Raw genomic sequence first — 26,909 nt, forward strand, 5'->3', positions numbered from 1 at the left:
TTCAGCATCCAGATTGGATTAATTTTGTCATGACTGATCAAGAAACAACACTGCACAAATGGGGACTTCATGTTTCATCCCAGCCATGGATGAAAATGTGTTCATTCCATCCAACTAGCTTCTCTTGCAAATCCAGAAATTTATTGCTAATACTTAAATGCTCAGTAGCTTCCAAAGTACTTCCATTCTCCTTTTGGAAAAACTTCTTAGAAGTAGTTTTAGATTTTATTCAGCAAGACTGTTTCTTCTTCATCTATTTTCCCAAACGTACTATTAAGTAAAGAACAGAAGGGCTCAAGATAGTTTAGGAAACTATCTTGAAAAAAAAAAAAAAACCTGATAAACAGCTTTTTTACTTTCTTTTCTAAATGAAAGTTGGGATTTGTGCCACACTGCTGCTGCAGTGTCTAAAAGATGAAAGCCACATTTGCCCTATGGTCAAAATTTCTTCATATCCAGCGTGGGAGCTCTGTACCTCACTGGATACAACATTCAGAGAGCACTTCAGTGCAACCATTCATGGTTTCTTTGATGTTTCATTAGGGTGTCATCTGGTAGTTGTAAAACTGGATATGGAACAAAGATGAGCCAAATATAACTAGTCTCAAATACCACCACAGTGGAACATTTCAGCCAGATCTTAGGAGGCAATATCTGTTCTACACATTAACAGGAAGAGCCTAACATTTATTGAAATTGCCTCCAGTTCTTACAGAGTATTTAAGAGCATGAGCTGCAGTTTTTAAACATTTTAGTTTAGGCTTAGTGGCTCAGGTTGAACAGCCTGTGAAGATTACTAAAAGCCTTGCAATTCAATATTACAAAACCATGCTGCAATAATCGAGACCAAGTGGGGTGAGTTGCCAACCTTTCATCAAGGCTCTGCAAGGATCTCTTACTCAGCACTAGTCAATAATACTTGGTAGGATGAACAAGACACAGGCTATTTGCTTTACTTGTATGTGGAAATTATTTTAGTTCCCCTCTGGGAAGCTGGCTGAGTGCTTTTGCCAAATGAATCGTGCACATATCTGCTCAGAGATTTTTCTTCTTAAAAGCTTTAAGAAATTCAAGGGACAGGCTGGCTCAGCAGCCTGATAATGATAAAAACTCCTTTGTTCGCTGGTGTGACTCTCCCCTGGCTCACCTGGGAAGGAGAGTGATCTCCAAACAGGGCTGTTCACTGTGTTCAGGTAATCACCTACCCCTGACAATTTACACAAGTCATCCACCTTTCTCCCATTGTTTCATCCAGCGGCAAACACACTGTACTAATAAAACCTCAGCCACCCGGTCTTTTAATTAACTGCAGTGAGGTGCTAAGGCTGAGCTTAGCACAGTGCAACTGGAGCAAGCTAATTAAGAGCGTTCGTTACACTTCAGCTTGCCCTTGGAGGAGTCCAGACAAACCCAGCGCCAGCGTGAGCACCCGCTTTCCACAGCTGCAGGGATTATCCAGGAGAGCAGCCACAGCTGTGCTCCTGCCTGGCTCCACCAAGCACCATCAGCAGAGACTGAAAAGGCACAAATGGCTTCAGGTACTCACCCAGCTTCTCGTGAAGAATTTCTCTGGGGGGAAAAAAAAAGGGAGGGTGGGGAAATGGATTCCAAAGCTTTTCTCCACTGTCTCAAATGCAAGGGGGCAAGGTCTCAGAACCACAGTGCCTCCCTACCACCACTGAAAAAGGTGTAATGGAATATGGGATAAACCTACAAACAGCATATGCAGGCAGGAGCTGGCAGGCTTCAACCTGTGCCAGGTTTGTAGGAAGACAATGACTCTGTATCTACCTGGACATTTTTACAATTTGTCATGGCTAATACAAGACTTTTAAATTGAATGAGACCCTTAAGCTCACCCCTTACTGCCTTCTTCCCCATTTTAAGTTGGCTCCAAAGCAGGAGCTGAAGCATGCTTTCAGCTGGAGTGGAGATGCCAGCAAGTACAGGAAGGCAGCAGCAAGTTCCCATCACTGGCGAGTGTTCTGGGTTGATAACTTTAGACTGCAGAAAAAACCAGGAAGAAAATGGTCTGGAGGGAAGTAGATGGATGCGTCCCAGGCACGGTGTTCCCATCACTCATTACATTAAGCTGGACAGCGATACCGGAACAGAAACACCATTTTTCCTCTGAAAAGCCAAGCTGTTTGAGGCATGATTAAACACTCACTGAGGTTAGAATTCATGAAAGCAAGAGCTGCCATCACGGGCTCCTCAGCAGAGCTGTGGAAGCCTGGAAAGATAAACCAAAGTGGCAGACTACCCTGAAAAGCAACTCTCCCTTCGCTGGTGGTCACTGGTGTTTTTTCTTTTGATAACACACACTACTTTTACTAAGCCCTGTTTCGCTGGCAGATTTCTTAAAAAGTAACAAGTTCCAGTTTTCTTTTTCCAAACAAAATCTACTTCAATCAGTAGCAGCTTTGCACACAAAACTAAGTGTTTTGGCTCAGTTAGTACCTGGGAGAAGAAAGCTCCAGTGCTGCCATCAAGCCAAAATCTGCCTCTGAATTTTTCATTAGTGGTGGTCTGTACAGTGAAGGTTTGAAATGTTTCCTGCTGCTTCTAATTTGTTGGTTTTGAGCAGCTTTCTTTTTTCCTCTGGAGTTCATACATACCCCAGATCTTACACAGCAAGATTCACACTGGCAAAATACACACAGTATCAAACTCTTCCATGACCTGTCTAGAGAACAGCACTACTAACCCAGGGTTTTTAATAGCTTGAGAGGCAACTTCAGCATGTAGTTTGTAAGCAAATTAACACAGAACTAGGGAACTGTGGTGACAACAGGGGCTACGCTGAATGTTGCCCAAAGTCATGCAATCACAGGCAATACAATCACCTTTTCCATCATCCACAATCGGTGACCTTTTCTCACATTTTCGTGGCTAAAGACCAGGTGCCTACCTAAGGTCACCAGTGACACTCCTACACAAGCATCAGCTTCTCACCTCATTAAAAACAATACATGTTAATAATAGTTTTTACAGACAGAAAGGAACCAGTTCCTCTCCACATCTTGGGAACTCAAGCAAAGTAGTCTCTAAGTTCTGTTGCAATGTCCTTGTGCTAGTGGACAGCATCCAAGTAAGGATCAGGGAACTGAACAGGGAAGGGGATGCACCAAATGCTCTAAGGGTATCTCCAGTGTTATGCTCTACCTGAACCACGGCCCCTCCACTCAAGTAACAATAAGCAGCTCTCACAAAGCAAGCCTAAACTTCCAACCCTGCTGGAATTTCTGTAGCACTGTTTCAATTAAAAGAGATCATCTTTTAGTAAGGTATTTGTTTTCATGCCCAGTGAATGCAAGGCTCTGTTACTTGTTGACATCAAGTTCAATTTCACCTGCTTCAATTTATGCCCAGCTTTTCTGCAAAGCTGCCTGTTTATGTATTGGAACATGTCAGGCTGAGGATGCTGGGGCTGTTCAGCCTGGAGAAGAGAAGGTTGCGTGGAGACCTCACAGCAACATTCCAGTATCTTAAGGGGCCTACAGGGCAGCTGGAGACAGACTCTCCATCAGGAACTGTAGTGACAGGACAAGGGGGAATGGGTACAAACCGTAAGGGGGGAAATTTAGGTTAGACATTAGGAAGAAATTCTTTATGGTGAGGGTGGTGAGGCACAGGAATAGGTTGCCCAGGGAGGCTGTAGATGCCCCAACCCTGGCAGTGTTCCAGTCCAACTCTTAACACCCTACCATTCTATGACAAAAATGCCACATGCAGCCTTTCCAGGAAAAATGAAGAGTGGAAATGTGGCAGCTTGGGAACGACTCACATTTCTGTTTTCTGTTTGGCAAGAGGTATCCCCCTACGGAGATTAAGGTGTCCAGACTGCTTATTACCTGGAGAGAATATTAGACTTTTCCTACGGGATAAGGGGTTTTGAATTCTGGAGGTAACCTAACACTCAACCACTTCCAGAAAGCCCAGAAGTCCCTGCCCTGCTGACATTCATTTTTAATAATGTGGGTATTTCAGAGAGTGCCAATAATGTGACAGTTATCAAAGGGCAAGTGAAATGACTGGGTAATTACAGGGCATTCACCTGACATCAAGCCCAAGTAAAAATGGAAAGATGATATCTAACTAAACTGATCATGAATCAAAGAGATAAGAAGAAATACAATGATTTTCTAGAAAATTGGCTGTATCACACAAACCTGATCTCATTCTCTGACAGGATTACACATTTGATTGATAAGGTAATAGATTTTCAAGCAACATGTGACAAAATACTTCAACTTTCTCACTGTACAGTGTTCAGACAGCAAATATTAAATGGGCTAAGAATAGGCAGATTAATTGAGGAATATCTAATCTGTTCGAGTAATTCTCAATTTGGTGCTATCGAGAGTGTTTCTAATGGGGAAATCCTCTTCTCCCGAAGTTCTTGAAGGAAAATGTTGACATAAATCACTAGTCACAGACCTGTGGAAATGAAGATTAGCTGAGGGATAGATAATGGGGACTGAACAAGTCATACACATGGTGCTGGCTCCTCTGGCTGGCTGGGACCCATAAAACAAAACTTCTTTTTATAAAGCTAAGCAGTTCCTTGGGGAGGTGGGAATGAGGAAGGCTGACATTCAGGATGGAAAATTCCCTCATGAAAAGCTGAAAGTCGGAGAAGCAACAACAGCTCCCAGCCCAATTTCATGGTATAAAAGGAGTAAATTGATCTTTGGATGTGTAAAAAGGGAGGCAGTGAGTACGAATCAGTGATTTTTGCCTCTACAAATGGCACTGGTGGGACCTATGCTGGAATATCCCATCAATTTCCTCGGAGAACAAATGTTTTAGAAGATGTTGAAAAATTGACCTACTGCAGAATAGAGCCACAAAATTGACTTAAAGGCTGGAGAAAATGCAGTGAGAGCCATAAAGAGCTCGTTCAGTTCAGCAAAAAGAAGACTGAGAGGCTACTTGATCACAGTGCATTAGTGTCTTTTGGGGGGGAGGGAAGTAGGTATGAATAGTCTAGAACATAAAGAGAAGACAAGAAGCAGGGCCTGGAAGTTGAAGCCAGACCAAAATAAATGAGGAATGAGGCACATGTTGCTACCCATGAGCTTAACCACTCGATGAAAAGCTCAGAGAGCAGGGCAGATGTGCTCTGCAGATCAAGACTAAATGCCTTCCCCAAAAACACTGTTAAGCCATGCAGATGTTTGCAGACCCTGTGCATGCATGAGATTAAATCACATGTGCCACAGCATCTAGTTCAACAAACCAGCACTTTCTGCCAGCATTATTCTCCGTGAATAAACCCAAATTTAAGCAACAAATTGCTAAACATTTAAATCATCATTAGGTGTCAGCTCATTTCCATTTCCAAAATTTATTCTCATGTACTGAAAAGATTAACACTGTAAAATTTATGCTCAGCTTGTGCTTTTGTGGTTGTCCTCTGAATCTTGTGAAAAGGAAGCTTTTTATTTTTAAAAAGCTTTTTGCCTTCTGGACACGATTTAAATTTTAGAGCAAGGCTCTGAAGCACTCTAACCCCAGTATAAATGTGAGACATTAATTTTAAACCAGTTACCTCTCCAGTGCTTCATGAAAACGTAGTCTTACATGCTGTATTTTCTGATACTTAAAATGTCAATAGAAACCAGTAATTTATTACTAAACTGATATTAATAGTATTAATATGTAACTATCCATGCTACATTTCCTTTATCTCACTAAACCTTTTGTAATGTCACAGAGAATGCAGTGGGCATCACTTCAAAACTTATGGCAGAGTTATGTTCGTTAGACACCTAAAACATATTGGCAATTTGTCTTTCCCTATCACCAATATCAGGTTTCAGTGTTCTCCTGGGCAGCCTCCGCATACAGAAGGGATTCTACAAGATGTAACAGAGTCAGCCAGACCTTTACAACAGAACTGGGGCTCTGGAGACGACAAATAGGTCTTAAGTAAAACAGCAGAAAGACTCCCTAGAAAACTAAGTCCAAATTTAACGTATTTTCTAGGACGAATTAATCCTCTATATTCTGTTTTACTTCCTTTGCTGAATAGATACTTAAAAGGTAGCCCTTTTCAAACTTCCCCAAGTCTTGCTTTCCCCCCAGTCAAGAGTCCAAAAGCTGACAGGTCATCTACAAACTCCTACTTCCACACAATTCAGATTCTACATTGATGCAAAGAGGTTTTCATCACGACATAATTCATCTCCACAAAAGAACAGGATGACAAATGGTGTGAGCACTCCCAGCAGCCATCCACTCTGAGGGACCTGTACACTTGTCACGTGTACTCTGCCAAAATCCTGGTTGTTGAAAGATGGAAGCAAACACAGAGAGGAGTCCAGCACAGCAGAACCAGCTCCAGCTCTGCTGTCCCCCAACACGCCCTCGGTGCCACAGCACCGACACCCCGAACACGGAGCCTGAACAACCTTCCCCTGTGCTCCCAACCTGCCCCACCCTTGTAACTGGATGTGAGGAGCCTTCTAACACCACTTAACTCCACATCACCTTTTGCACCTGAAACTTGAAAGCAGCATTCTCCCATACCGGCATTCCAGGTCAGCAAACCTTAATGCGAGTGGACAGGTTTACACCAACATTCCACTAAAAGTGGTGAATCCATTTTAAATCTTAGCAGCTTATCATATTTTTAAAAGAAAAAGACTTTCCCTGATATTAAAGTGAGGCTCAATATAGCATAGCTCAAATGCAATTCTAAAATAAATAGAATTTTGAAGCAGTCACAACCATCTACTGGCAGTGGGTTCAACCAAAATATCCTCCCTGTGCAAATAATCACACTGCAAAAAAATTACTCACCTAGAAATGGAATGAGGGTAAATTAATTAGTGTTAAAGTTTATAATCCCTCATTTTTACATAATAGTTACATGACCGCAAGTGATGCATAAAAGGAGGAGGGGAAAAAAAATGAAGTGTTTGGCTCCATTAATCAGTTCATAAGTTTACTGATTTAGCTTGCAGAATTTATTCACATGCAGTGCTAGCTTAAAATCCCATATATTAAAAGTCCGAATGCAAATCCTACCCAAAATACAGAAGAAAAGGATCTCAGTTTTAATTTATTTAAAAGTTATCTGAAAAGTTTATGAAGGAAACAGAGAATGTGCAGCACTACAAATTTAAGGAAATATAGGAAATTGCATTTTAAAACTACATTCAGGACAGAAAACAACAGAAGGAAGCAGCATTAAGCAGTGAATAAATACAAGTGTTGCACAAGCCTCTACTAAGGCTTTCTGAACAACCAACCCAACTATTTCTCACTAACTCATACTTTTAAAGTACCACTCCAAGTTCACTAAGTATCTTTCGAGGAATCCTTCGGTCTGTTCCCAAATAAAGCACACTTTTGTCTCTTTTGCTTGATTAATTTTAAAGCCACTGTGAGAAATTAGATCTGAATCTATGCTCTGTCAACATGGCCATTCACACTCCTGAAAGACAGAAGGAGACACAAGACCTCACACCTTACATACTTTATTCAGACTGCAAACCTCCCTTGGGTGGTGCCATGTGCAGTGCCGGTACCTGCAAGGCCATTCAGATCAAAACAACCCATCTGCCCACGCTGATACTAAAGGAGCCCAGACTCTCACCCATCAACATTATTATTATGTCACAGATATTAAATTTCATACTTAATTGTGCTTTCAAAGCTGCACATAAAAGTGGAATTGGAGTCAGACATGAACTAAGTTACTTAGGAAGAGGAACCCTCTTCCTCAACTGCTTTTTTGCCCAGTTTGAGGTACACAGAAAGGAAAAGAGGAAAAGGAGCAGGTGTGTTCTAAGTTCTACACCTCAAGAGACCATAACAGATCTATAGAACAGTTTCTCATACTCTGTTCCACATGGTATCCATCACATGCAGTTTGTAAGCCCTGGATAAATTGCTGAGTAAGATGCAGGTTGGTTCTTCACCTTCATGACCTCTAGCAGCTTACTCTCTCCTCTGCGTGAATTATTTGAGAAACAAACTAGCAGAATTCCTAGATATATTAGAGTCAATCTTTAAAAAAGCAAAACAAAAACCAAACAACCCACAATAAGCAAGAATAACTTTGATAGATAGGAAGAGAGAAGAGAGTGTTTCCTTAAAAACCCTCTAATTAGAAGCCATTTCTCTAATGGACAAACACTGAAAGCAGAAGTTTGGATTAAACTGCTCAAAATAACTAAACAGCAAGATCCCAGAGGGAAACATCTCAACTGTGAAATCAAAGGAGGTCTGGTAAGGAAAAGACTGTTATCAGCCAGGAGGTTTAAATACATTCTTGAAGGAGCTAAAGCTGTGTTTTCTTGCCATCTTTATTCAAGTATTTCACAGCAGTTATATTACAAATTACAGTCAAATGTTCAAAATCTCCAGAAGTTCAAAAAAAATTAAATAACTTACTTCAAACTAACGTAAAATGAAGTCAAAATGCAAAACATCAATTAAAACACAGTTCTGAATAAAACTATAGAATCCAAAATATACCATAGCTGATGAAGGAAGTCTACTTAATCCACAAAGTAGACACACGTTAATGAAAACAAACAGGACGCCCCAATGTCTAAATAACCCAATGTACAAGATACAAAAGATGCAAGTACAAGCCCAAATTCAAGCTTATGTTGTGATTACAAAATAAAATAAAAACAAAATAAATGACTATCAGCTGCAGGTCCTGCCGTTCAGGAGACTGAAGGTAAAACCAGCACTGACCCACCAACTTAATCAAAACAAAAAAAAAGGAAGACGATATTACAAAACCCAGTAATCCTGTAAATACATTGGCATATGAGGAAATCAAGTAACAATACAGAGGACACAAAACAAAACAAAAAAATAATCACAGGTGAGATTCAAGCTTGCAAATACAATTAACTCCATAGCCATCAACTTCACCCAAGAGCAACTCTATCATTCCAAGACAGCCCCTCCAGCCCCCCAGGGAAAACTCCTTCCTCCTGGTCAGCCACGTTCCATTGGCCCCAGCACAAGGACTCACACAGGAGTTTATTTGCAATTTTCACAACAAGAAACAAGGAAGAGAGGTCAATTTGTACAAACTCTTGCCAGTGCTATGTGGCAAAAAAATTAAAAACATACAAAGAGTAAACAAGTATAGACCACATGGATAGATTAACAGCTGTTTAAACTCTATAACCACCAGACATCTGTAAAGGAAAACAAAAACTGAAGTGTGGTTATTTGGGCTAAGAAGGCGAGTATATCATTTTAGGTAAGCTGTCCACTAGAACATCTGATATCAGCTACTTTTCTCTAAAACAATATGGCAGCTCCTCAATTAGTAAATTGCCTCTTAACGATTTTTCCCAATCAACAACTGACAGTAAAAATTTTCCTTTAGAAACCTGACCTTTTAGAACCATTTTTAATGATAGGCATTAGCTTAAACTTGCTTTTCACACTCACTGGTGACTAAAATTCTTAACTGTTTTAGTTCATATAAATTTATTAACTTCTTACAAATGAATGCAGTTTTATCTTCCACAAGTGCTGCTGTTACTTGAACAAAAACTTCTTTGAGTAAGTGAAACTGGAATAAATATTCTTAAAAAATTCTGCAGCAAGAACCTGAGACTTGCAAAAAACCCTTTTATCAGAAACTTGCTACAAAAAATCTGCTACATTTCATTTAATCAAATCTTAAAGTTTGTAACAATTTCCATCAAAATACAAAATGCTGTTAATGTACCAGACACATAAATATCTCAAACAGGTATGATGCTAATAAATACTAAATGAAACATGGAAAAAAATCCCATAATCAAATCTGAGATCAAAGAATCTCATTTAAAATGTGTTTTCTGCTTGTTTTTGTTGTTTTTAATCGCACTTTCCCACCTAAAAAATACAGTTTCTGCATGGGTTGCATTTAGGTGTAACTAGACATACATGAACGTTTAAAACCTTTTCCTGCCATTAGCTATGAAGAAAAACAGTGGCATTCGGGGGAGAAAAAGATCCAAGATAGAATTATGTTTAACCATAATGTACAAAGCACTTTGGAACACTGCAGTAGGCCAAGGCCCACGTTCTCTCTCTGCAGCACTACACTGGGATGAGCCGTAGAGGTGGAGACAAGTCCCTTAGCTTCGGTTTGGACGTGGGAGCAGAGTGATTACAGTCCTCCATGAACACTGTTGGTAACTAAAATACAAAAAGCTGAGGTAGCTCAGTATCTCTGCAGTAGTCTGTTTAATTAAAAACTAATCACACTGCATTGCATATATCTGGACAGACACTCCTGCAGCTACGTAGGGACAGTCACAACGAATGGTTTATGATGGGAACACCAGCCAACTGCTCTACAACACCTTCCACGTGGGTTCAAAATAAATCAGCCCAGGTAATGTTGTAACTCCGAGCTTGTGATAAAACACAAGGGTTTTTTTTTTAATTGCCTAGACTATTCTCTCCAGTTGCCAGTAAGGAAAGGTGTTGAACTCCACAATTCAGATCCAGAGAACCCTGGTCCGAACAGATGGATTCCAAAGGATGTGCTCCAATCCCCCCAACAGGAACAATGCTTTGCACAGAACGACTCGTGAAACCTAATGTAAGTTTTATTTTCAACTGAGGTTGGGCTCCAGGACTTTGACCAACTATAGTGTCTTACCTGCACTGCACAGTCCAATCTATATTACAAACATACAACTTCAGAATGAAACCTGCAAGTATTAACCTTGCTTTCCTTAAAGAACTCACACTGGAAAACAAGGAGATGGTGGGAAAATGCTTCATTTTTAGTAACACAGAAGAGTTTCACTGTGTACTTGTTTCTAAAACAAATATATACCAATGAAAAAGGAATTTCACCATTTTGGTAAAGTATGTGGCTTTTTCAGTGTGTCTTAGTTTAGTTCTGTAGAGTAAGACAGGCATTATAGAACCATAATACTGGTTGCCATCCAATGAAGAGAATACAATTCATCCTTTTGGAGATCTTCATTCTGCAGACAGCTTTCTAACATTGCCATTTGCTATAATCCAAACAAACTGCTTAGCCTAATCTTTCTCAATTGACTAAAAGGCACATTAAAGGCAGTTCTAGAGAGCCTCATCTTCAAATTACTGTACATCCAGTTACTCAAGATTTCTACCATAACACATCACTGCCTTCTTTAGAACAGATTCATTTTGTCCGTTACCCCAGAGAAGAGAAAAATTAGAAAAAAAAAATTAAAAAAAGGTTGCCTGTTTAAAAATATTCAACTTAGATCTGCTCTTTCCAGTCCTCTTGTATGTGTTGGTCTTCACTTTGCCCGAAGTTTTCCCCAAAGATAAATGCATGTAGAGTGAACAAGAGCAGGAATGAGAACAGTTTCTGTAGCACCAAAAAATCTCCAAGCTGTGGCATTGCATTCTTTATTTATATCAGATACAACTATATGAAGTTCTGTTTGGTTCTTGTAGGCTGGTTGGTTTCAGGTACCTGAGACAATAGCACCAAATTCAACAGAAACAAAAAGAGAGAGCACTTAAGACCAAGGCTCTGCACATACTTGGTGCAAATGGAAACTGAATGGCTCAGAGGGCTGCTCTCCCATGAGCAGTTTGAGAGGATAAACCCACCCATCTTGACAAGTTCACAGGAATGTTTCAAACACACGAACTGTTCTTTCCATCTCCTGCAAGAGACACAGACCATCAATTACACATACATAGACAGAAATAAAGTTACATTATGTAGTAGTATTTACTGGTTGTTTTTTTTAATCTGAATAAATAATAGGAAAATAGACATTTCTGTTTATTAGCTAGCTATCTGCTAGCAAAATATGGTAAAAGAGGAAACTAATTAAAGATGTATTAATGCAGAAAAGCACTCTACTATGACAGTCCATGAGAAAAATCGAAGCTTATCAGGGTCACTTATATAATTAATGCGTTCGATATGTATTAGGAAAGCATTGCAGTGGCACACTGCATGAAATCAAGTCTTACTGCACACTTATGCTATTGGTGACCCAGCTATAAACACATCTCTGCACAGTTTGGATTATCAAAGTAAAGATCAGTTTTACATTCTCCTGCTGGATAAATGTCTTTTTAATCTACCCAACATTTTGCACAGTTTTTCAACACATTTTTAGGTGAAGATTGCAAAGGAACAGCATGAAAATGGTTTGAAAAGCGTTTTGCAGGAACTCTAAAAAAATCCCACACTAAGGCCTTTCCAGGTTTTGTTGTAAATTATTCATGGAGAAGAATATTTAGTGCTCAGTGATCCAACTGGAAACTTGCAATTGTTGTTCTTTTTCTCAGCAGGGTTGGTTATCAGCAAGCTGATCCCAATCCCTCTACAGCTAGAACAGTGATGTTGGATGGAATGCATATCCAGAGTTATGACCAGACTGTGCCCATGGTGAAATGAACCTTTTCTGAGGAAGTGTTATCAGAAACAATCCCTGGTTTCTAAGCCATTAGTACACTAAAATCCTTTCTATTTAGAGATAAAGTCTCAAAGTCTATTTAAAGGTTTTGCCTGTACATCAGTGAATTGACAGATTAACAGTTCTTGGAAAACCTAAACCTATCTCACAATATTCAGATAATGAATAAAAGGAACTGTACAACATCACCTCTATAAGTTGTGATTTGTCATAGTCCCTACGATGTCTGTAGATGCACTGACTGAGGAGTGAATATAATCTCTCAAGTTGGTCAACAGTCAGGTTGTCACTTTTCTTAACCACCAAATCAAGCAGTTTCTGTTGGAACAACAAAAGGTGAAGTTAAGAGGGTTTTCTATTATCAATTTTTACAATGTTTTTAAGGACAAATCAGAAATGCAACCTCTTTCTGAAGCCCTACTTTGAAGGGATACATACAAATAAAATGAACCACACCTAGGTAGCAGCAAGGCTATTGCTTCCATATAGACACAAAAAGGACCTGATGTCTCTCTTCACTTCTCTGCTTATACCCATATGTTTTTTTCTTAAGATTTTTTTACTCAGCATAGTTGGGGCAATGTTTGTTTTGTTTGAATGCCACTTCATCCTGTTTCATCTCAGTCAATAAAAACTGCCTTGATAGCTAAAGCAGACATTTTTAAGAATTTGCATAGGCAAGAAATTTTAAGTCCTAACAAATGAAAACACACTTGGAACTCCACAAATGTTGACAAATGGTGCAAAACAGAGAAGGGGACAAGAAGGAGACACACAACACATGTAACATTGCTCATAAACAAAAGGCGAAAGTACTGTACGTAGTAGCAAAGAGTAAAATTTAAGTTGGTTTTTTTTTCCCCTCTCATAACAATTCTATGGTTCCAAAGAGATTATCATCTATACTCCACAGAAAACGAGATCTCAATTTCGTAGCAGGTCAAGGTAGTTTTTACAACAGAAGATAGCAAATTTTATTGTAACTTTGCTTAAAAAGGGACAAAACTGAAAGAAAATTAACTAGCAGTCTATGATACCAAAACATCAGCACAAAGTCCAATTTGCCTTCCAGTCCACTAACAGTTCCCTCCACCAAGTATACATACACAGGAAAGGAAAAGATGATGTTAACTCCTAATTACTAGGCATATTAACTCCTAATTACCAGGCACCCAGCAGTTCCTTGGTACCTGACATGTCCAATTAATGCATATGAGTACCTGCAAAACCTGCAATTAAAATAGTGGACTGCTGTGACATTACTGGATTTCTAAATGTAGTAATGATGGGACAGTCATGATTCAGCAGTTCTAATAATTTTTCATCCAAAAAACACTGATCAACTAATAATTTGCAGAAGTCACTGCAGTCATAATACTTGTTTGCAGCCAAAAATACAGGAAACATTGCTTCAGAACAGAGAAAGGAAGCATTTTTCATGGAGTTTGTTAACAGTTCAATTTATTTTTTCAGTTCTATTACCTTTAGTCTGTCATGGTCAACAACTACAGAGGGTAAGGGAACTGATGGTTCCTGCTCCAAACTTGTGGGCTTTGACTGTTCCACAGCGACTTTCCGTGTTCTCTTGCTTTTGAATATACCTGTTATTTGAAAAACAATTATCAGCAATGCCAGTCTCACAAAGTGAACAGCTTGTTTCTTCACTTTAGTTTGATTCTGCTTGTTTGGTTTGTTGAGTTTTTTTGAATCAAGCAAGAATGTAGCAGTGCACATTATTCATCAGTTTTGCAGAATTCTGAATGTTTACAGGTGCACAAAACTACAGTTCAGAAAACACGCATGAAACTGGTAATCTTTGAACTCAGAAGTTCCAAAGAGAAAACTGAATGCCACTAAAAGAGTTTCCATTATATCATTTCTATTTAACAACAACAAATTAAAAACCTTATAAGAGAAATTCAAATACTAAGCTAATGCTGAAAATATTTCTGCTTGAGTGAAATCCTCATTTTTTTCTCAAAAGCATCCCAAGTCTTCATCACCACAGTAATTCTAACATCTGCTTTACTTCAGAAATCTCATGCTTTTGTGACACTTTCCTGTTTTTTTCCAACTCTGTGTTCAGGATGTTGTCCAATCCTGTTGCAGAGAATAAAGTGGTTTTATATCTCCTGATTCTCTCTCTACATTCATTCACTATTTTTCTCCTCCTCAGCTATTTAAAAAGCCTTTTCTTCTGAGGACCCCACTATTATAACCATCCTAAAGTATACAAAATTCAACTGCCAAATTTAGAAATGTAAAGGCTCTTAACACATCATACCCTTCTTGTGATATTCTTAGGACCTTTTTTGTACTATTCTCCTTACCCTTAGAGAAAACACGTATGTACAAACACAGTCAACATCTAGACAGTGATATTCTCAAAATTCAGATCTCTCATTAAAGCTCATTTACTTTGTAAATCTCAACACTAACTTTTGAAGTAAAGATTTCATTCTTTTAGATAATTCTGAAAAGCTCATTAAAAAGGCAATCATGTATAAGGCTTTTATTTCTGTTCCCTGAGGAAACTATGTCTCTTGTCTTCAAAGGACATGGCCCCTTCTTTTATGCACCACCAGGATTTCCCTTCTCCTTCTCTTATCCTTTTGCTGCACTGTTACTGTGTTCACTGTGACTCCAAAGCCAGATACCTTCTCCAATAGATAAGCAACAGTTTATCTGGTTTTTTCTATGACTTCAACTTTTACTTTAGCTTTTGCAATGAACAAATGTTTTTAAAGGAATACATTATGTATTTCTATGGTTTTCCATCCAATGTCAATGATACTTTTATCATAAATCTCTAAACAAAACTAGTCAAAACTTATCATGTAGATCAAAATATAAATCAGACAGAATACACAGACCAAAAGCTATATCATATATTTATCTCCATTTATAATATTTTAAATAGTTATTGTTTTAATGTTCTCTCAGTATTTACAGGATTTTCCACAAAGCCTACAAAAGTGTTAGTATGAAGATACATTTACTTGCCTAAGATAAAAATACACCAAGTCAAGAGTAGACTTCTAATTTTTCTATGTGAATTAAATGTTTGAAGCATGCTAAGAGTTTAAAATAAATAGTCAGCACTTCATAAAATATTGCTATATAGTATGAATTGTAACATATCACAATGAAAAATATACACATTAACCTGGACGCTAATATTAAGACAGAAACATTGAAAACAACCTGTACCTTCTTTATCTGCTTCAGCATCTTTAGTTTCCATGTCTGTGCTCTGTAGTGTTATCTCATTATTGCTGCAATGTGGTAACTCAGCTTTCACTAGATCACTTTCTTGACTTTCACTGGAAGCTTCCATTCTCTCCTTTGGCTGATCTTCAGATAAAGATTTTTGCTTGTTACTATCTCTGCTGTCACAGGGTGAAACAGCATCAAGTGATTCCATTTTGCCATTATGACAGGCTGGAACAGGTACACCTTGGGAGCTGTGTACAGATGTCTCTCCATTCACACAGTCCCCTTTCAGTGTAGAGTCCTTCCTTAGTTCCTTTTCAGTACCCAGGGTAACACTGTCAGTTATTAATAGGGATTCATTTGAGCTCTCTTCTTCTGTGGATGCAAAATTGTTTTCCTTTGCTGATGTCCCATTGTTAAGCCTCTGCTCTGCATCTATATCCATAATATCACAAGAGGATTCATCATTTGTCATAGAGAGGTCTCCTGTTTCCTCTCCATTCTCCTCAATGCAGTCAGTGCTGATCTCTAGCTCTCCATTTTCCAGCAATTTACTGTCCTCACCATGATTTTCATCATCAGCAAACTTTGCATCATCTTCATCTTTCTTCAAATTATTGACTTTCCTCTTCTTAATAATGCCTTTGCCCCACTGTGAGCGCCGTCTCGATTTCCTCCTTATTCGAACTGAATTATAGTGGGGAAAAAAAAAAAACCAAAACCTTTTAGATGCACAGGTACCCCCCAGTAAAGAGACCAGGATATTAAAATATGCTGCAGTGTGTGAAACAAATGTGTTCACACTTCAAGGATAAAGCTGTCTCTTGATTTCAATGTGAGAAAATTAGAGACACCAAGGACTTTTACAAATATAAGGAGTGGACACTCAGTCATGCACACAATTCCTAAACTGTGGAAACAAGATATCCCTAAAAATGTATTTTATACATTAAGTATAATATACTACATATATATACATTTTACCTATAAATATATACATTTGTAGGTAAAACACTGAAAGAAAACAGCTAAGCAATTATGTAGAACTCATTCTCATTCGGGTAATGCAGACTCTAAAGACAGTTATTCTCATTTTCCCTTTTTAGGTCTTCAGCAATTTAAAATCATTATACAACAAGCAAGAAGTGCAACCCATGGATTCATAGAATAATTCAGGTTGGAAGGGACACGAGGAAGTCTCTGGTCCAACCTACTACTCCATCCAGGGTCAGCTGTGAGGGCAGACCAGGTTGCTCAGGGCTTCACCCACCCATGTACTGAAAACCTCCACGGATGCAAGACTCAAGGACCTTCATGAGCATCCCACATTGATGTGTAAGTGTCATAACAGTGAAAAAGCTTTGTGACTTGTATGCAATCACTTCTTATTCCTGTTTATGTCCACTGCCAATTCAAAAGCATCTTCACTGTTTAAATCAGCTAAATCTCCTCCATCTTACATTCATTCCCACCTCCGTACTCAAGATCACTGCATTGACAAAATGTGGTTTTAAAAAAAAAAAATCTCACAAACACCTCATTTATACAACGAGCCTGTAAGCAGAAGAGGAAGCAGTGGTCCTTAAACTAATCTCACCACCCCTGCCTTTCCTCTGTATTGTGTAACTCGAAGCACCAAGGCAATGTGATAATTTTTTCAGTATTTTTGCATCCTTACTTGTTCATTGTTTCTTATTTCTTAACTGCATATTCTATGCCTTTGAAAAATTACATAATATACTACTTTTCAGAAAGGGTATTTTATTTTACTAACCCATCTGTAGCAAGATACAACTAAGGCACCAATTTAAAAAGAGGTTTTGGGACACTTTTGCAATATGATCAGCAAATGTAGAAGGAAGACTATTTGAACCTAATGCTATTGTCAACATCCTTTTCAAGTGCACTAACAAGACACAGCTCAGAAGACCAATAAAAATGCTGGGAAAAACTGAAGCTTAAGCTTTTACGTTCAAATTCAAACAACAATGAAAACTGCTCATATTTTTGCAAAACTGCTGAACTTGTGACCAAGTGACTATAAATGACAATCACAGCCAACAGTTACCAGAGATTGACAAATTTTCTTCGTTTCAAAATGCACTCTTATGTTAAGCACCTTCATAATGTTCTTTATATTTGTAAGTTGCTTTGATTTATGGGGTATTAAGTCCTAGATCTGTGTCTGCCAACCTCACACTGAGTTACAAAGATCTTGCTTTGAAGATACAAGCACTGTGCAGGTACAAGTGCTGTGAATTAATTCACAGATGCTCAGAGAAGCACAGCTGTACTTCAGAACTTGCTTCCATGAGTGTGTATGCAGCTAGTTTCACCACTGCATTAGGAATAAATCTTAACCTTTTAGCTTTAAAGCTACCTAAAGATACAATCACACTGCAATAAAAACAGTCTCACTTGAAATGTGTATTTATTTCTACAAATAATCCTTATGGAGAACTGCAAATTTTGAGAGGAGAAAAAAAACAAACCAACGCTTTCTCCAGGTATTTTCAAGGTTTGATAGTGGTTTCTACAGCCAGGGTCACTGTTTTACTGATGACAAACTACAATCTACTCATACAACTTTTCAGGAGTTCATGTATTTTTTCCCCTAGATTGTACAAGAGATTTTCATTAACAACTGAAGCAGCAAATCTCAAACTAAACAGGGATATGTAAACTTATGACAAAATAAACTCCCCTCTTAGGCAATGGGCTTAGCCTCAGTTCAACTCCAAAGATGGGTAAATAAGACACAGAAGGGGAATAAAAGTCTTTCAAAGGAAATCTAGTATGTCCTGAAATGTATAAACTATTAGTCAAAATTTTAAAGATACACTGATTTTGGCTCTTTAGGCTGACTTTGCTGTCAGATAGCTATATCAGCTATAATATCAAATATATTTGACATTTTTTTACATCAGTGAATTGTACTTTAAGTATTTTAATGGTGCATCTCTTCTGTCCACCCTGTGAGTCCCACCTGGGATGAGGACCCATAATTTGCCTGACCACACAAGTACATTCCTAAAATTTTTAAGTGAGAGAAATCACATTAAAGCAAAATGGAATTAATCCTTGTATTACGCATCTCATTAAATTTCAAGTCTGCCCAAATGACAGCAAGTCGCACTCACTGTCTCATGCAGTACTTTTCAAACATACATTATATGTGTTGGTTTTTACTGCTATTTTTAATTAGGACAAAGCAACACAAAAAAGTGCTGCAGCAACGTCTTTTGGGATGAGAGAGGAAATTCTGGCTCCAGATCCTTAGCAACCAAAGCATTGTTATATGTATTTTTCTTCTATACAGACAGCCAAGCCTGTAAAACAGTGAAAAAATTGAGCAACAAATACTGTATTTAAAAACAATATCCACCACCAGTCTGTCTTTCTGTCTGCCCAATTCCTGTAGACAAGGGAATGGTACAAGTAGGAGAAGTGTTTAATGGACCACAGAACCATGTGACCAATTGCAGACAACAACACCAGCTTTCATAATCTACACTGATTCCCTTCCTTTTTACGGGAAAGAAAAAGGCACTACTGCAAGAATATCATGGACCTGAGAAGCCGGTGTATGAGGCAGGAAAAAGGAAAATTTATCTCTGCATCCTGCAGGACAGTTGAATATGACTCAAAAAAGAAGAAGGAACTACCACAGGGTAAAACTGATATAAAACTAAAAGGCTAATGGGCAGGAACTACTGAATTAATGGATTGCTGCTAAAAAATAAACTGGGGTCCCATCTTTGCTACCTTAATGTTTATATTTTAGAAGACTGTGAACTGTCAAGAGTAGAATGACAGTCTTTTTATTTTCTAGTCAATATGATTCATGACATACTATCAGTTTCCAGTAGGTAACCGAATGAGACAGCTATTTACAGAAGAAAAACTTTGAGTGAACTTTGTTAAAAAAATGAACAGAGTACAGACAATTGCAAGTTAATGCCTTAACACCTTTTCAATTACTCCTTTTAAAACTACTCATCTGAAATCTCTCCATTGATACCCACTCTTCTGGCAGTTTTTGTGCCAGAGGCAGTAAAAATACTATTGTCAGAGGAATCCTGCTTTATAGAACTGAGTTTCTATAACTCAAACTATTATAATACCAATTATTCACACATGAATACATTCACTTGCCTTCTGAATTTCTCAACTCTTCACTCTATAATCTTCACATAACCTCTACGGATTTGCCAAGGGGATCCTCACTTCAGTTCTAGCTTCTTTCTGGTTTGCTTTTTTGTAAATCACTACTCAGAATTTTTAATGACAATAAATACCTGTCTGACCACAAGTCACACATAACATTTCATTTTGGTTCACGTGAAGCTGATATCAAACCCAAACTTTACCTGCTCCTTTTTTTTTTCCTAAGCTGCACAATCCATGCAGACAGTACTTTTTAAAAGTGCTATGTAATACAATGCAATTAATCACTGAACACAAATTTACTCTACATTTTGTGAAGCAATAAGTGAGGTTTCTCAATTCTTCCATTCTAAGTTGAGTTACCCTTACAGAGTTGTTTGAAAGACCCATAAAGAAGGCAGACAGCATTTCCCTCAGTAATGATTAAAAAACAAATTCTCTACTGTCCTTACTTCATAAGGACTAGTCCTCTATGTCAAGTTAAGTAAAATGAAACCTATAGCGGACTTTTAGAAATTCTGAATTCTTGCCCACTCACAGGTGCTGCTTGGAGATTCTCAAGTCAGATACACCAAGTAATGACAACATCTTCTGGTGAAATAAGCACCAACCTTGTCCAGAGCAGAGTATAGTTCTTGGCTAAAGAACCCTAAACTATATGAAACAAAAAAATTCCGACTCCTCACATTCCTGAAATACTTCTGCAAGATCTAATAGTAACTATGACCTTTCTGTCTAGTATGGTCTGAAGAAAACAGACCTCAGAAACATGGGTGAATGGTACAGAAGCTTCAGAGTTGAGGATGCACTGTTGCTGTCCCTCAAATCGAGCACAACAGTGACAGAACTGTAGACCATACAGCAATAAAGTTAACAGTTGGAAAAGAAAGTAATAATTAGAAAATTCAAAGACTGTCAATTATTAACAAGTAAGTCTGCTTCCCTTAATATGGATGAACTCTAATGAGATGTAGCAACAAAAGCAGAGACGTTTCTCTTTAAATTCCCGTAGTCTGACTACTACAGTACAGTGAGTGCAGCACAGCATTCAGAGGCTAACAAGTTCACTTCATGCTGCAGAAAAGAATCTTCTATCATTACATGATAAAACTGACATCCATCAAACAGTAAATTCTCTGTTGTTACTTTATTTCATGAAGAATTCTTGGGGATTAAAATCCAAAGAAGATTCTCATGGCAAGCAAGATCACCATGGATCTAGACTTTTTGCCTGCAGTATCAAGAACCACTTAAAGCAATGCATATTTTAAGTTTTTCTTCCATGATCAAAACCCTCAACTCCTTTTTGACGTCTTGTGTGTAAAGTAACTCAAAGCCTTGAGAAAGCATTTACTATCACTTATGCTCTCTTATGCAGCATCCAGAATATCTATGTACTTGCCACAGTAATTTAGCTGCTTCCAGTAGCTCCACATTCCTTACCAAGGGGCACCAAGTAGTTCACTTGAAAGTCTCTGGAGTTTCCACTCACAAAGTCCCAAACTGCAGTCAGAGATAAGCAGCAAGAAAGAACAGAGCACAGTTCTGCAATGGCTTAAAAAGCAAAATGTCTGTTAGCTTTCACTAACAGACAAAGCCATTCCTCCTCCAAAGCCAGCTATAGTATTTGCACTACCTCATTTGTGCCAGCACTACTGTTCCTGCAGTAAAACAGATAAGGGAACTAAATCCATCTGAAATGTTGTTTGGTTTTGGGGGTTTTTTTCCCCGGGTTAGTTTTCAATATCTTTGGTTGAGCTTTCCAGCTCATGAATGACGGTGCTGGCACAGGGGACATGGTGGGAATATGGCACCAGTGAAAAGGCAAGTAGTGACCTGCAGTTTGACCAGCTTGAAGTGACTAACCCCTGAATGGGTAACTAACCTCTGAAAGATGCCATTTTCTTCACCTGGATGGAGGGCACTCAAGGCACAGAGCTGACAAGTACATTAGAAGAACTGCATGCAAGAGCTTCACATATTTATGAACTTCATCAGCATATGTAACAGATTATGTTGTGTAAACAAATACTAGAAAGAACCTGGGCACCGCTACTCAATAAGGAAGAGTCAAGTTTCATAAGGAGTTGAAATGCATACAAAACCAGCCTTAGCTGCAGCATCCTCAGCATTTTCTCCTCCAGTCACCTGCTTTCCCCTACCGTCCCCTATAATGCTCTCGACTCAAGCTCTTCCCAATATTTATCACAAAATTCTCAGTATCTCCTGTTTCTCCTCACCCCAATGAACAGGACACACGATACACCACAGCCGAGATGTGCAGGCCATGCCTGGCCAATACCATGGTTTAGCTGACCAGCTGCCAAGACCAGGCAGAACAGATAACTACCATTTTCCATCTATTGCCTTTTCCTTCACTAGACACGTGGATTTATCCAGCTACCAATTTTCACAAAACCTGCAGGAATCTAATCTTTCAGCCCTTAACACCTGTCAAATCTCTCTGAACTCTGCTAAATGATTCACAAGTTATTAGGGGAGATGAGATGGACAGAGAGCACAGGTATGATTTTCTTGGAAAACCAAGATAGAAATATAATTTACATGAAACCAGAGTTATTATGTTAGTAAAATACATGACAAGACAGTCACATGGGAAAATTAAAGAGGAAAATGAAGGCAAAAGAGAAGAGACAATCAGATTAATGCCACCCGTGGAGATAATTTTTAGACTTTCCACCTCTATAGGTCTGCTCATTTTTCTTCTGCTGATTAGCCCTGTACAACAGCAACTATTCCAGCTATACATATTCTTGGTACCTTCTGTTGGCTCTTAAGGACTAATGAATGACAGCTTCCTGCTTTAAGGGAGCCATGAACAAACAAGAAAGAATCATGGCTACTGGGTGGTTTCTCTATCAAAGAGACAAAATTGAAAAAAACCAACACAATACAAAGAAATCTGAAGGTAAGAAATGGGTATTAACCACCAGAAAACCCACAACTTCTGAAGACAGAAATTCATCCCCCAAATTTAAAGCAAACGTTGTTGCAGATTTAGAAAGAGAGGAAGGAAGGGATCTATCTGGTCTGAAAACTGCTTTTATTACCTCACTTGTGCATACCACTTAAAGGAAAAAACCTGACTTTAGAAGAACTAATTAAAAAACTTTTTTACCATGTTTCTAAGAAAGGAGGTTATAATGCTTCAAGAAAACCTCCTTCTTAAGAAAGGCTGAGCCATCTTGCATTACTGAGTTATAAAGGAGATGAATAACAGGAGAATAATAAAAAGTCACTGATCAGGTAAATTGTAGAACCCATTTTGCCCTCTGTCAGAGAAAGGAGACATTCGATCAATTCAAGAGCCAGCTTTTTAACAGTGATGAAAGATTTCTTTGCCACTAGGTATCACTGAGTCTAAAAGTGATGGGATGCCAAAAAAGTAGATTTATTAGAACTCCCACAAATTCATTACACTGCATTTTAAATAAGAAGAATTACAAAACCTATGGGTTTTTAAAGAACTGTTAACCAACTTGGAATCAGTTGAGTTGGTATTTCATCAAAATCAGACATTAAAAAAAATATTTCTCAAATGTTTGCAAGTTCCTCTCAAAGCATCTGGTTGAAGCCAGCATCAGACACAAGAGATCAAACTACTCCCACCTAGAATGCCAACTCCTACACTACCCAGAACAAAATGATAAAGAAACAAAGACAGTTCTCTCAGCCCTGAGAAAAGATGTCCTCAAATCCCAGAAAATCTTTTTTAATGATGTCTGTCAAGTTACAGTACTTGCCTCTATCTCAAGTGAGAAATAATCCAAGTCAAATCTGGAAAGCAGGAGGAGACGACAAAACAGTAGCAAGTGTAGGATGTGTGACAAAACAGCAGCTACTCAAAATTTAATGTTAGCATCTGGATGACTGTTAATATGCCAGTATCCAAATTCTGAATCCAAACTCAGAACTAAACCAAAAGACAGAAAATAGTTAGAATAATAAAAACCATATGGCATCTGGTCTGCCATGTCCTTTGATAAGGCATTGCTGCAACCATAGGAATGCCTGAAGTACAATAATCACTGACACCACTGCAGCAGAGAGGTCAGAGACACTAAACAGACAAAAATCAGACAATGACTGAGAATAAAATGGTTTCTAAGAAAGACTGTAAACAAAAGGCCTTTTCTTTCTAAAAATCTTTAAAAAAAATACTGACAAAACAAAATCCTTTCCATGATAAAGCAGAAACACATAAGTTTCACATGACAGCAAAGATCACCATTAAGGGGGAAAGAAAACCAAACCAAAAACCAACTAACCAACCAAAAAAAAAAGAAAAACAAAACCAAACCAACATAAAAACACACACAAAATATTATTTATTTAGGAACTACATTTTCTGCAACAGTTTTTTAGATCCTTGCTTGATCTCCTTGCAGTTCTTTCTATAGAGATCACTAATCACTTAAATTATTGGGAAAAGTTAACAGTGTGTTTACTTCATATTTCATAAAATGACTTTTATATAAAACTTGTATTTTTAATACTCTGCACAACACAAAGGATTTAAATTTTTTTTATTTGCTCCAAATGCCATTTTCACAGCTATGCTATTTATCATGTGGCATAAAAGACATCTTCGCTATGAAGAAAATATAAAATCTGCGGTCTATCACTACAATATATTATCATTAAATGCTGCAAAAAAAGATAAGAATGCAAAGCCAAATCATCCCCATAGAGTTTATTTATATGTAACACTGAAGGAAGCAACTGCAAGACAGTAAAATAGTATGCAACATGCCCCATCTACTGGCAAAATGGAGCAGCTGGATAAAGTTTTACTATACAGTATCTCAACAATTAAAGAGATGCTAATGCTCTCTGTGCTAATATGTGTCTAAACCACTTAATTTAGCAGACACATCGAACTGTATATTGCTGGTAATTTCCTTTTCCACACAACGGCAAAATAGGACCCTTCTCATCAGTGCACAGTGACAAGAGGTAATGGGCATAGATCAAAACACAAGACATTCAAAATTAAGGAAAAGAAGCTATTGTGCGAGTTGCAAAGCAGTACAAGAGGTTCCCTAGGCATATCACAGAGCCTCCTTTATTGGAAATGTTCAAAATACAATTAGACAAAGCCTTGAGCAACCAGCTCTGAGGGGAGTTAGACCAGATGATCTTCAGAGGTTTCTTACAACCACAGCAATTTTGTGATTCTATGATCATAAAACTACTTATATCAGACTTTTTACCTATGTCCCATTCTAAGTTCCCACCAGAACACTTGCACTTTTCTCAAAATACACTGTTGATATGGAAATATTTTAAATTATCTGTGGCAGAACTTGCCCAAATAGATTTTCAGCAACGTCTGTAATGCAATACATTTTAAACTCATCTATACTGTGATAAACAATCCACCACAGCTGTACCTGCAATGAGAGAAATAGAAGTTGCAGATGAAATCTAGCTCAGGAACGTGTATCACCATGTCTTCAAACACAACAACTATTCTGTGCCACATTTCTGACAGCTCATCTTGGTCTAATCAAATCAACAAAATATCTAAAATGCATTAGAAAAATTATATGAATCACAAAATAATAGGTAACAAAAAAACTAAATAAAGTTTTATACAAAATACATAACCTCAGAAAATAAACCAACACATAATAATCTAACTCTTTCTCTACTGAACAGGGTTTTAAATTTGGCAAGGCTGCTGCACTGTCTGCAGTTCACTCTGTTTTTAGAGAAGATACTTGACAACAATTTCTTTGAGAGTTCTCAAGTTTTTCATCTGAATTAAGCTTTTTGCAGCTATTCTCTAAAATACTGTAAAAAGAAAAAAGCTTCCAAAAATAATAACTTATCAAGAAAATAATGTTACGATTGGTGATTTTTTTCCTTAGGATTTCTATAAGGAAAAAAATTAATTCAAGTTCAAACAGCAGAAAAACTGAAAGATTTTCAGAATTATTAACTGAAAAGTACAGGTTTTTATCCTGTGTAATTAAAATACACAAATAACTTTCCTTGTTAGTCTGCTTGTGCAATACATTATAGCCTTCAAAAAAAAAATCTTAGTTCTTGACCATAAAAAAAATTTCCACTCTACCTCTAAAATCATGTCTGTTCAGAAATCCCTTCTCTAAACTTGTTTCTTCCATTTATACAATCACAATCCACAATATCATTTGCTGCTATTCAAGCTCCCTACAGTCTGCTCAGTTCTGCTCTCACCCTTCTCTAGCTCTGTCCTCCAAGCACCCTTTTAAGGCCATTTCTCTTCCTAATTTCTAGTTCCTACTGAACTGACCACAGCAATCTTTAAGTGTGCCCATGTACTACTTGAATCCCTTCTGCAGATTTGTGATTGCTCACCAATTCCTAGTTCTCTCTCTCGATTACTAGGGGCATCACATCCCTCCTGGACTAGTTACCTTTCCCAGACTCAGCCTTAAAAGGAAGATTTTCATTTGATCACAGTCCCAAACACCACTAAGCCTCAAATTTTCTCGCCTTCCAAGCTAAATCACCAAAATACTAACAGGATCAGTGCCTTAACAGTAACTTTTTTGTTTACAGAGACACTGGCAGTTTCCTACAGTGGATGGCTTGAGTTTTCAAACAACTGCCACTGCCTCCACAACAGGGAAGAGACAGGAGCTGCTTTGGATGCAAGTCACCAGCAACGGCTGCTCCCTCTCTTCCCAAGAGATGTCCAGCTTGGAGGTCTATAAACCCCACCATCTGCTGCACAGCCAGGAAAGTGCTCTGTAGATCAGCCAGAGTGAGAATCTCCATCTTGGATTTCATAGAAAATTAAAAAAAAAAGTTTGGGAATCCCTTCCCTCCACTTCTGTTTTTGCATGAGCTGCCAAATGAATAAAGAACAGCTTGGATCCACATCATCAATTTATTATATAACAATTTATTCAAACCATAATTCTGTAGATTGACTTCAATTCCTTTAACGGAAGAAATTACAGCTTCAGGAAATAAAACCATACACCTCTAATTAATTAAACCATTTGACACCAACACTATCATTCATATGTAAACAATGTTCATCTCTGGGCAATTATCACTGTGCCTAGAAAACGATTTCTCATCAAGGAAAAGCACCAC

At 38.1% G+C, this 26,909-nt stretch overlaps 1 protein-coding gene across 2 annotated transcripts in view; it reads right to left on the reverse strand.

Moving 5' to 3' along the window:
• Nucleotides 1-8,300: 8,300 nt before the first annotated feature.
• Nucleotides 8,301-26,909, reverse strand: part of ATAD2B (ATPase family AAA domain containing 2B) — a 75,156-nt gene continuing 56,547 nt past the window's right edge. For both annotated transcript variants that reach the window (XM_027749277.2, XM_027749276.2), the window contains exons 25-28: nucleotides 15,627-16,316; nucleotides 13,899-14,017; nucleotides 12,606-12,734; nucleotides 8,301-11,651 (exon numbers count right to left, since the gene is read on the reverse strand). In XM_027749277.2, coding sequence (XP_027605078.1) covers nucleotides 11,610-11,651; nucleotides 12,606-12,734; nucleotides 13,899-14,017; nucleotides 15,627-16,316 — 980 coding nt within the window. In that variant the 3' untranslated portion in view covers nucleotides 8,301-11,609. The remainder of the gene's footprint in view (nucleotides 11,652-12,605; nucleotides 12,735-13,898; nucleotides 14,018-15,626; nucleotides 16,317-26,909) is intronic.

This window comes from Pipra filicauda, unplaced genomic scaffold, assembly GCF_003945595.2.
Source record: "Pipra filicauda isolate LSUMZ 115617 unplaced genomic scaffold, ASM394559v2 scaffold209_size2725305_pilon, whole genome shotgun sequence".
In the NCBI taxonomy this organism is placed as follows: Eukaryota; Metazoa; Chordata; class Aves; order Passeriformes; family Pipridae; genus Pipra; species Pipra filicauda.